The sequence below is a fragment of the Pseudoliparis swirei genome, chromosome 17, assembly GCF_029220125.1.
Source record: "Pseudoliparis swirei isolate HS2019 ecotype Mariana Trench chromosome 17, NWPU_hadal_v1, whole genome shotgun sequence".
Lineage (NCBI taxonomy): Eukaryota > Metazoa > Chordata > Actinopteri > Perciformes > Liparidae > Pseudoliparis > Pseudoliparis swirei.
Window position 1 is genome coordinate 11,133,839 of NC_079404.1, and position 12,581 is coordinate 11,146,419.

The 12,581-nt window shown below is 39.4% G+C and overlaps 1 protein-coding gene across 4 annotated transcripts in view; it reads right to left on the reverse strand.

Annotated features, from left to right (window-relative positions):
- adgrb3 (adhesion G protein-coupled receptor B3) overlaps positions 1-12,581 on the reverse strand; it is a 113,831-nt gene that overhangs the window by 13,930 nt on the left and 87,320 nt on the right. For all 4 annotated transcript variants that reach the window (XM_056436102.1, XM_056436103.1, XM_056436100.1 and 1 more), the window contains 3 exons: positions 7,034-7,160; positions 5,971-6,074; positions 5,737-5,839 (listed from right to left, as the gene is read on the reverse strand). In XM_056436102.1, the coding sequence (XP_056292077.1) occupies positions 5,737-5,839; positions 5,971-6,074; positions 7,034-7,160 (334 nt within the window). The remainder of the gene's footprint in view (positions 1-5,736; positions 5,840-5,970; positions 6,075-7,033; positions 7,161-12,581) is intronic.

A 12,581-nucleotide genomic window follows, 5' to 3' on the forward strand; every position in this document is an offset into this window, starting at 1 on the left:
TTGGTTAATAAAAATGCAGTAAACTTTCAGTCCACTTAACTTTGAATACATATCACTGTTAGTGCATGACACCCTCAGATGATATTTAAGAGTGAGCCGGGGAGAAGCCCATTCATTGTATCGAAAGAATAGTTATGTTTAGATCTACAACATTATTTTAAATGCTGATGAATAATCTGAAACACTTGTATCTTCCTCTTAGTGTAATCAGTGTGGGAGGAAGAGGCTTTTTTAAAATTTTGATTGAAGCACCCACCTTTTGAATCAAGCAAACAGGGCCCGGTGCTTAACACAGCGGGTGCTTGTTGGGAGGACATTAAAAACTCCAAACAACATAGCAAAGTGTTGTTGAACCTCAGAGAAAGACTGAACAAAATGTAGCAACTTTGACACTAGTCCCAAAATGGCTACGGCTGCCTACTTTATTTCAACACGTAACACTCTGAAGGCTCGAAGCAATGCATATAATTATGCTCCTGTTCCTGCGATTCCAGAGCTGCAGCCAAACGTGTAGGAAAGAGCTATATGTAGATTTTTCAATGCCCCAATCATTTATATAAAAAGTATAACCTTAGAATTGAAGCCAGGGATAAAGTAAATCCCTCTTTGCAGCGCTTCACTAAAAGGGAGGTGTTTAATATACAGCACATATACGCCCTCGGGGGAACATTGTATGTGTGAAGAAATTATCATAATTTTTTCTTTAAACTTCATCAAAATGGTTGGTATAATGTTGCAACGGAGAATATAGAAAGGGGAAGAATGAGCTAATATCATGGCAATTATAGAATATTCTTAATTCAAAATTAGTTTCAATCTCTTGAATGGCAAATATATAAGAACAACACTGACGATGTACAGACTGAGAGGACTGTGTTGACTTGGAGACAGAATCTCACTTCATACTTTTACTTGGGGAATATAACAGGATGTATGAGAAGTTTTCCTGGAAAAATACATTATATAAACCCTGAGTCTCTCCGTCTACTCGATCCTCAGAAACTGCCATATGTATGTGGGTAGAAAAATCTAAGTGCAATTATAGCTGTAAAATACAGGACTGTCTCAGAAAATTAGAATATTGTGATAAAGTTCTTTATTTTCTGTAATGCAATTAAAAAATTATTAAATATTAAAAGAATAAAAGGCTTGCAATATTTCAGTTGATTTGTAATGAATCCAGAATGCATGACATTTTTGTTTTTTTAATTGCATTACAGAAAATAAAGAACTTTATCACAATATTCTAATTTTCTGAGACAGTCCTGTATGTTGACTACTGTCCTACATTCAGATGTGCAACACACTCAGATGTCAATGTTTCTGATTGATTTAATCTGTAAAAGAGTGTGTGTGTGTGTGTGTGTGTGTGTGTTTACGTGTATTTGTTACCTAGTCTTTATCTATTTGGTTTTATTCTGTTAAAATATAATTATTTAAGAATATGCAATTTAGCTATGGCAATAATAAAACAGGAACACTCACGTCAATAAAGCTTATTTGATTTTCATATTTATTTTGACTCGATGTCAGCTTTGATAAACCATCTGTGACGATAAGTGACTTACAGCAAGATGATCATTTTAAATCTTGTGTCTTGCATACACGGCCATAAATCAGATAGTAACAGATAAGGTGATCAAAGCTGTTTGATGACCTGTGTCAGCTCACAACACTTCTGACCAGACGACTTTATGACATCATTTTATGAAAGGTAAACATTTCCCGGTGATGTTTTGTTGACACGCAATAGACCCTACAACCTTTCACTTTCACCCAGTTAAGTTCAGTATATTACATTCCTGCTTATTATAAGATGAATATTGTATGGGAACTCTAACTCCAAGAAAGCCTCATTCAACATTCCCTTTGTCTTCTTTGTATATTCCAAGATGAACAACAACAGAGGACAACAGAACAACACAGGCCAAGGTGACTCACTGACTCCCTGCTCCCAGAGGACACCTCCACACCAAAGAGATGATTTCTATTAGACGATGAACAAGTTTGAATCCATAAACATTGGAGCCAATTATGTGCACTTCTTACAAGCGATGGAGGGGAAACAAGTGAGGCAGTGTCAGGCAGCATGGTAATTAAACCCACACAGGGCTATGGCTTCTCCTCTTGCTGAAACATTGGGATCTACAGTATGATCAAATATATTTCTCAAATATTATCACAAGAGCGACACATTCAAGACAGAACAAAAGGGATGGTAGTGATACATTCATGGCCCTGGAAGTTTTTTTCGGACAAAACTAAAACAGCTTTTTAAACCTGACCATGATATATCTTACCATTGTTAATGATGCCTTTGATTTTATAAAAAGAAATGTTTGAGGCTGTGAGAAATGAATAGGTAAAATGCTAGTTTAGCTATTTTAGAAGCTATATAGTATACTTTGATTTTTCTTCTTAAATATTTGAAATAAAAAAATCTTATGACTTTAAAAGCTTTTTGTGAATTCACATTTTTGAAATACAAATAATGAAATTTGACTTTTGATTTTCACAGTTTAATAAACTTTATCTAATGTGTACATATGTCTGCATATATATATATAGAGACACAACCGTTCGTTAATAAAAAAAGTGCATCATTTAATAATAGCACCCCCTTGCAACAAACTTTAAACACAGCATTAAGATTTTTTAAAGTTGATATGGCAAATGTGTTCGCATACAGTTGCCAAAATGACACATCCAAAAGATGAATAACAATATCAGCCATTTATTTAAAGTCGTGTTTCTGGCCACCTGCTGTAGTCTAATATTAACTCTCCTTTTAGCTTTTAGCTTTGTTCATGGTCTCCGACCAATACATGTGACATATCTGTCTCTTTAGCTGCTGAATGCTGCACTATGTTCACCAGCTTGTTGCTAACTTGGTCCGTCTGTATGTAATGCTGAGCAGGTAGCATGTTAGCAGAGTTTTACTGCTGCTGCTGCTGCTGCTGGAAACCAGTTGGACGAGAGCTTTGAAAGTGACCCAAAACAGGAAGGATGCAGAAAGATGCTCAGACTGAGCTGACGGGCTCTGTTGAGTCGGCTGATAATTCTTTCTGGGTTTATCTCTAAGAGCAACCCTTTCACATTTCATATCATTATTTGATTCATGGTTAAAATATACATTTATATTTGTGCAGCTTTAATGTTCAATGTAAAAATGAATTAATACTTAATATTGGCCAGATACAAATGAATAATTACTTTGTCTCACTCTGAGATGCTGGAATGACTTCTCCAGAACATCAGTGGATTTTCTGAAAACCACCTACTCTCTTTACAGATTTCAGAGACAGATATCCTATTAGCAGCATGGTAAGTGAGTTTTCCATGGTAAGTGGTGTTCCTCATATTCAAGTCAGGAGATGACTAGAGCCCTGATTAAATATGGCAAGGCTTCAAATCAGCTCAGATTTAAAAATGCCCTAAAGCGTTGTGTGCCAGATAGGTCAGGGCCGGAAACAGATTCCCACATGTGGATATTGTGTCTTTGTTTTCCTTTGACATTACAGTAACAATTCATTTGGGGCTGAATGGTTACGGGTAGTGAATCGTCCACATTGAATCCACAGTGTCACCAGTAACCAGACATTGTAGGTCTACCAAGCACACTTCAGACAATTATTTTTGTATGTATTCATTCATTATCCTCTATTCAATGAACATTGAACAGAAGAACAATTCAAAGGGAAAGTCATTTTAATATATATATATATATATATATATATATATATATATATATATTATATATAAGATATGTGTTCCTTGCAAAAGATAAATGTATACTGAGACTGTGGTTGCACAATAAAATGGATAATGTGTAATTGTGTAGTGCTGCCAGATGACTGGGAAGGTCATCTGTGTGGGCAGCTTGTAAATTCCAACTAGTCTTTGCCAAACAATCTTTTACATTAGCCACTTGTGTCCACACTCAAAAAAACGATTCAAGCCCTTCTTAGAGGTGACACATTTAAATATTGTTTGATACATTTAAATAAATCAATTACAAAACGAAGATATTTATATTGAATGAGTGTAACACAAAATGTATGAATACTTTCATTTATTAGATTTATTTAGGTTACACTCACAAAAACGATTCAAGCCCTTCTTCGAGGTGACACATTTAAATATTGTTTGATACATTTAAATAAATCAATTACAAAAATAGATATTTATATTTAATGGGTGGAACACAAAATGTATGAATTCTTTCATTTATTAGATTTATTTAGGTTAGATGGTGTGCATATCAACTCAAAATAAATGTGTTTCATTGAGGACTACCCTTTGCGCATGCGCCAGCTGAAAATCAGTTGTTTACAAGGTGAAGACACTTTCAGGGCTGTACAGTGGTGTAGTGGCTAGCACCGTCGCCTCAAAGCCAAAGGTCTGTGGGTTCAATTCCCAGTCTGGGCGTTACTTCTGTGTGGAGTTTGCATATTTTCTTAGTTAGTTTATATTTTGAGTTGGACAAACACAAATTTATTTAATTTAATGAATATCGTTATTTTATTTTAGATGTATTTGATACAAATGAGTTGGACTAACTTAATTACATTGTATTGCACTGATGTGCTAAATTTGAGTTGGAGTTGCATATAATTATTGGATGGAAAACCTGCCAACAATTTAATTGAGTTCATCCAATGAGTCATTTCTTTGAGTGCAGGCCAGTTATGAAGACGGAGAGAGAAAGTTCTACATGTGTATTGAAAGAAGTTATTCTTTAACTGGGGAGTTGAATCCTGTGGACTCAATCTGAAGTTCAGGTCAAATGGACATCTGAACAAAAAACTGTGTTCTTACTTTTCTAAGAACAAGAGCTGCTTTCATCCTGCAGCCCAACTCTAACACGGTGGCTTAGCGTCTCCACGACAGGGGCGGCATCGCAATAATTCATCAGTCTTTGATTGACTGGTGCGCCATGTCTCCTGGTGTGCATCACGTCTGCCTTGCTGCTCCCACACTGCTGACTCTCTTTAACTGGGGGACATGTAACTGATTTCAGTGTCTCAATAAAACTGGCATTAGTATTTAATCTCAAATTAATCCGATTATTATTTTTGTTTTCTTTATAGCATTGTACGTTTAATTGCAATAAAGTTTACCAGCGGAAACGGCAGTTGTGCTCAGCCAACACAAAGTGGATCGACGTCTTACAGAAGAATTAGGAACACTTAATTTCCCATTTGGATGACATATGAGAAGCTTGTCTGTGCGAGACACACACAAAGATGACTCATTTGCTTAAAAGAGGCTATAATGTATGTGTTATAGTCTTGTTTTCGTACTCTCAATGACATAGTCAACATCTGGTTCACAGCATTATTTTGTAGATTACACCTCTTGTAAATGGCCAGTGAGACTTTATATCAAATGTCAGCCTTTTCAAAATCAGAGTAAAGTTCATTTAAACATCTCAACTTGACAGAGCACGTGTCAAGAGGATGGAGTTTCTACTGTTGTTTATATCAAACAATCATGACATGGACTCTCATTATATTCTGCTGAATAAACTGTATGAGACAGCATACAGATCTCAATGCTCACATTGGCCAATTCAGAATGGAAGAGCTCTTTTCAACCTGGACAAGGCCACAGTGACGTGTCACATGGATATTTTCACTGCACCATTATCCGACTTAAATTCGTAGATATGTAAAAAAACAAGTGGACCTCCATCCTTTACAAATTGTGCTGAACAAATCCTTGAATGGCACTTACCACATTGTGCGTCTGCGTTTGTCCAACAAGGATCAATATGTTGGAGCAGATGATAGAGAAGCAGAAGTTGAGCAGGATGATAGACCGCTCAGAGCGAATAAATCTGAAGAAGAAAAAAAGAACGATCAAAACAACAATCGTTATCAGATGATTTAACAAATAGAATGTTGTGAAAATGCTGAAAGTTAAATGATTCATCATCATGTATGTATCCTGCTTGAGTGTTGCAGTTACCTCCACAGCACACCATAGATCACTGACAACGTGATCAAGGAGAGGCAAGACAGACCACAGCCAACTATCAATGTCACAGATGGGACCCCTGAGTACTCCATGTTCTGTGGAGGAGACAGAGCAGGACGAACCAGTCAGTGGGAGGTTGGATGTGGTTCATGCAGGACAGTAAATCTTTATTGTTGCCCAGAGAGGGAACCAATCAAAACACCAACCACCAATCTAAATAAATGTCTACAGCGGGTTCCTGTGAGGTTTGAAGTGCATGCGTGGGCTTGAAGACCATTAACATGCAAGTCTTTCCATTTATCTGATCTGAACTTTCGATTACAAAACAATGGAGGCTGAAGCAGAGACAATGGGAGCTATAGAGGCTCAAATGCATCAACATGTTTGTTTAATTTGGTTTTCTTTCAGTCGCATTTGACATCATGTGAGCCGGCCAATCACAGGGCTTCAATTTGGAGCTAGCGGTAGGCACACTGCGAGGTTTACAATTATGCTTTGGCTGCCTTAGGCCTGACAGAGAGGAAGGTAATAGGTGTATTTGTGATATCTCAATTCCTTCTGTGTGCTAATGACACAATGTTTTCCATATGTAACGTCTCATGTCAGCACATGAGCTCAACATGGTTAAAACACCTCATCTACAGAATCTGTCAGAGACTAACAACAGAAGCATGTCAAAGCTGATAACTGGTATATTTCCCCTTGAGCAAATGTTTGTTTGACAACCCAGCATGCACACACCCTCCCGAGTACAGACACACACACACACACACACACACACACACACACACACACACACACGGTGAGTTCCCCAAATGTATGTGCAAACTACAAATAACCGCCCACAATCTCCCTTCACTGCTGACTATTTAACGGGATTAGCACACCTAAGATTCAATTTCCATTTGCACCAGAATCCCCCCCCCCCACACACACACAGACACACACACACATACACACACACAAGCACACACAGGCACGCACACAGGCAGTGTTTCTCCTTTACATTTGGCTGTACAACCCACAGTGAATAAGAAATCAATAGTCCACTTACTATTTCTCTTGGTTGCTGAGCCAAAATGGCGAAGGTAGATACACGATCACATAAGCATTTCGTATGAGATGCATCTGTTAGCACCGTTGTACATCCTTTTTTGGACCAAGCTCCCCAAGAATCGTTCCTGCGAGAAGAATGCAGAGGCAATTAGAGGTTTACATCCAGCGGCGGCACGACTTCACAGGACCTATCGACATCGCTTCGGCTTTCGGATTTAATGATTGATTCGAATCGAGAGCTCTCGAGCCGTATGGACCGTTACATAGAATAACATAAGCGCGACCAGACACACATCGACACGGCTCTCGTGTGGCTACGAGCAGCATTTCAGCTGGAGCAGATCGAGAGGCAGAGACACGGAGGAGGGGGAGGACGCGCGGAGCTGTCCAAGCAGACCGGTGCTGATTGATTCGCGACACGCAGATAGATATCCAGAAGTGTTGTGGAAACATCGCTATTTCCCCAAATTGCTGCGCGATACGAGCGTTCATATTTACCTGTGTGCCTGTCTGCGTGATTCTCTCTTCCTCTAGAGGTTTTTCCAAACGCCTTCATTCCCCCCCCCCCCCCTCAATGCCCCTGTTATCCCGTCTTTCCCCCGTTCGGTTGATTTCACCCCCCTCAGCTGTTTTAATTAGCAGCTTTTGAATGCTTCCTTGGAGGGATTTTCACCCTGGAAACGGTGGACAGCGTCAGATTGATACTCTTTTCCTCTCTGCGGGTGTGAGAGGGGGAGGTTGATGCAATGAAAAAAGAAGCGTACACGCAGTCGTAGGATCTGTTTATTCGGCTGCAGGTCTGGTGACATGACGGGCATAACTGATGCTTTTGAATTATTCCTGAACATCATTTGACTCTAAAGTTGTCGCTCCTCAGTGTGAAGCGATTTGGAATCACCCCCCCCCCCCCCCCCCAAACCCCTGCAGATCGCATACCACCCCGCGGAAGCGGCGCGAATGGTTGCAGCCATGCAGTCTCCACCGCGCGCTGCTGCGAGGGGAAATGAAAGCAGCGCCTCTCTTACATTTGTCATTCGCCCCCACTCATGTTCTCATCTGCAGAGAAAACGATCCCCTCGTTAATCAAATGTGAAAATTTAATTTACAAAATGTGTAGCCCGACTGTGCTAGGATCTTTTTTTAAATTATTATTATATTTGCCGCCGCATAATAATCTGATATATGATTCGTATCACACAATCAAACACCTGTTGTCCATCTCACTCTAACAGCATCCTGCTCACACCACGACACAGCTAGACAATTCCCCTGAGATATAACGATTCATACCACTGATTTAAAACATTTGAGCGCATACTAGCTGTTGGTTTGTGTACCAAGTGGCTTCTGCTGCGTCAGGAAATCCTGCTTTGTCATTTGATCAACATGGCTGCAATATTTATTATTCCTGGAAGGGACTGTGGAGCGCTTTGCAAATTTACAACCAGTATTCTGAGCAGTCTTCACATAGTAATGCAACAATAAAAAAATAAAAAAACCTCTTCACTTCACCGTCCTCATCGCTTCTTAACTGGGTTGTGACTGATTGGTATAACTGATGCATGTTCGACTGCACACAGAAAGCTGGTCATCTTATATCCACTATAGTTCGTCAGACTCTTGAACAAGTCCTTGTGAGTAACTCTACCGAGCAGCGCCATTTAATATCAATGCAACAGTGACATTGCAACATTGCAACAAATGACATGTAATGTAATGTAATGACTAAGAACATGTTCTAATGACTTGGATGACATGGTCACTGAAGACTTATTGATACCAAATGTGTCTATAGAGAGAAAACAAAAAGCCATTGGCTAAAAAGTAGGCACCTGTGGATGCAATAACGGCCCCCATTTATTACCAGAATAAAGCCATGCCTAGTGAACGGGCGAAAGACAGTTAACATGAAGCTTTACATTGCAGACCTCCAATCACTGACCAATCACATGTTGCTGACCTAACGAATTGTTGGACTTTACTTTGTAACGACACCTTGCCTAAAGCAGAACATGGTGCACATTCAGAAAGCTTTTCTTTTTGCAGCTTTTCATCAGTAGAGGTGTCTGACTATAGTGAGTCCATGAGAAGTTGCAGTGCGCTAAGTTTGTCAAAGCTGTCTTTGCTGCAGAGTTTGCGTTGTGCAAAGTCATACACAGTTAAGAAAACAAACAAACAGTAAACACATTCTGTAATAGTAGTGCTGGCTTGTTTAAGGTCATTTCTGGACAGAGAGACGAGCTGTGAGGAAGTGCTGGGTGACCAACACGCATCGCAGCCTTCACATCACACAGCTGCCCACTCCAGATTACCCTTTGGGTTTTGCTGCTGTTGGCCTCTCAAAACATGACACACACACACATTCAGGAGCAAACACACTCTCCGGTGCAAAGTTTGTTGTGATTTGAGATTGGTAGCACTAGCACGTGTGATACCTCTACTTCTCAAGAACTTTGAGGGGGATGAATCAGCCACTCCCCCGGGGATGATTCAATCCTCGATGTGATTTGTTCCTAACTTTTGACTAGCTCGATGTTTGCTCCTCCTTTGTGCCAATGTGAGAAGCTGACAGAAGAGCGTCCGTGACTGCGCCGCCTTTGATGTGTTGCCTGACCTTATCGGGTGCTTGGTGGCCTCAGAATATAAACTGTCTCCGAGAGGAAGTGTCAGTGCTGATGTTAACCACAGTGAGAGACTGATGCCATGACATTCGTCACACACTCTTGGTTGACCACTTTCTGTCCATGCAGTGATGTATTGACAAGTTTGTAACTTCCATGACTGAAATGTGTGACATATTTAAATCAAAGCTCCAATTTAAAGTGTCAAGATGCAAGAGAAGTGACAGTATAGTGACTTAGAGAGAGGACAGAGTTTTAAACACATTCATTATTTAAACCCTCATGTCTTACTGAGACAGAGAGATAGATGGCTACAAAACTCCAATTAAGTTTGTCTTTCTTGCTGAACTTTGACTGATCGTGTTTCTCCAGAAAAAGAGATCTGATTACTAAACCCATATTTTATCCATATTTCCAAGCAGTGTTCTTAAGAGTCAAACAGTGAAGCTCTGTACGCTCATGACTGTCCAGCTAAACAAGCTAGAGCAGCCGTATAGACTAAGTGATTAGACTAGGCTGTTTTTTTTAACCTGTGTGGGTTATATACATGTCATTCAATCTTTTAATTGACACCTCTTTGTTTGCCGTATAGGATTTCTTCAGGAATGCAGGATGATCTTCAAAAAGCTCGTTAAATGAATCGCAAGCAAACATCAGATTAGCCAGATGCTTGGCTGAGGGCTTAAAGACTGCCTTAAGCAATGCACTTTAGGCAATTTATTTAAAGTCTTGAAAGACTGACACACAATGACAAGCAGAAGAGAGTGGGGGCAATGCTGGGAAATTATTCCATCCATCTTGGATCTCTTGATGACAGGGCAATTCATGTGAGCCTGTGCTCCCCACTGAGTGTGTTAACTGAATGAAGACGAAAGAAAAATAAGTGCATATTTTTCATGGAACAGGAACAATCTTAGCCAAGCAAAATAACCTGCAGTTAGTGAGGAAATAAATGTCTCCACAGGTGCGCATACTAAGTGAAGGTGTTTTGCACCAACTAAAATATCTTGTTATGGCAATTATCCCTCTTCAATTCACCCATTACTAGGTCTGTTCAAATTTGTTTGGTTTCTACAACTTTCCTTTGTGTCAGAGTAATGCTAATATATTTCATCTAATATTAATCAAACTGTGTGTTCCTCAATTAAATGTCAAGGTCTCTAACAGGACTTGCCAGATTGGTTGTTCCACATATCAATCAATGAAGCCGTTAGTGGAAACTGTTTGGAAGAGGGCCGGGAACCTTTAAAACCTACAGGTGATTTCACTGAGAAAAGTCTACAGTGGAGCTGCTTGCTCTTCTTTCAATAAAGAAAAAATATCACCTGTTTACAAAACTGTCGCTTTTTCCTCATCTATTCCAACAGTCGCCTCTCCATGATGTCAAACACACAACTAAACCTCACCTGTAGCTGCCAGTAGCGCCTCAGAGGCTGTGATTGGTCGGTGCCCGGCTTACCAAACACAAACACATTACCTGACGAGATGGATCCTCATGTGATTTGTGATCCTGTAATTGTCTCGTGACATAGCGACAATATAACTGTCATGCTAAGTAAAAAAAGTGGCAACTGACCATATGTGAATCCTGCTCTCCCATGTATGTAGAAACCCCACTCGGTTTATAAGCAAAGCAACATACAAATAAAATAATTACACCCACACAAAGACATTAAAACCTCCTGCTAATGCTAATGCATGGTCTGTGTCCTCATCAGACCAAGGAGTCCTTTTCGGATTCAAGCTTCGAATTACTGTAAACATCGCCCACGTTGTTACTTCTTCAGCCTCCTAATGTTCCAAGTGTACAGAGATCATTGCAGAGTAGAAGACCAGATGTGCTGAGCAAAAACAGAAGTGGTTTAATTTAATCCTCAACAAAAACCACCAGAAACAAAGAATGCAAAGCTTTCACACTTATTGTCTCCCCATCAACAGTTTCCAATCAAAACCGACATAAACACAAGTCTTTCTAATCTGATCAAGTGTGAGTCATTGGTGCTTTTTGATGATCTATGTTGTGAACAACTTTGACAACTGCTGATTTCTCTGATATGGAAATGTCAAAGAAGCTCGACATCAATGTAAGACACCGAGAGAGAGCGCTTTGAAAAGAAGTAGAAAGCTTGACTACAACTTTAAGTGAAAGATAAAGCCGGAGACGTGACTTGAGCTTTACATATATATCACCAGCTGCAGGTGAATTTAATGTTCACACAACTTGTTGAATTTCTTAAAACTTAAGTAGACCAAACTTGTTGATTGTAGATTCATATTTTGGCCGAGGAGAAGCTGAACAAACCTGATGTTGTTTGTCTGTTACTAAGCATAAGCACAGCAAAGCTGGCCGTGTGTCAAACTGGGCCAATGATGATGTATCTTCTAGTATCTACATCATGATAATGTATCAGAACTCTGCTGATGGAGAACCAAGTCTTGCAATAAAGGTATCTCTTGGTCCTTAAACTTCCCCTCAGTTGGCAGTGTTAGGTGTGGCCTGTTTGGCTCAGTTCCAGGAGATCCAGATGTTACCGGAACATGAAGCTGCAACAGCTGCTATTCACACCTTAATGCATAAATGATTAATAGGTTTTTGCTCCACAGGTAGCAGAGTTTTCTTGGTATATTCATGGTATGAACTTTATAAGTATCATTTGAGATATGACTATTGAGGTTATTCATGAACAAAAGCTGAACAATGATATGTTATTATTACTCATCATTTTAGGTAACTATATTTGGCCATCGCAGGTTCAAAGGTGATTTTTAATGTGTAACATTAAAATACCAGTACACTATTATACAGTGTCTATATTAGTTTTACATTAAATGTAATCCTTGAGGCTGTTACTATTTGTATATTCTGCAGACTAAATAATCTAAATGTACTTGAGTAGACTTTAAGTAGACACTTAATATTGAGTA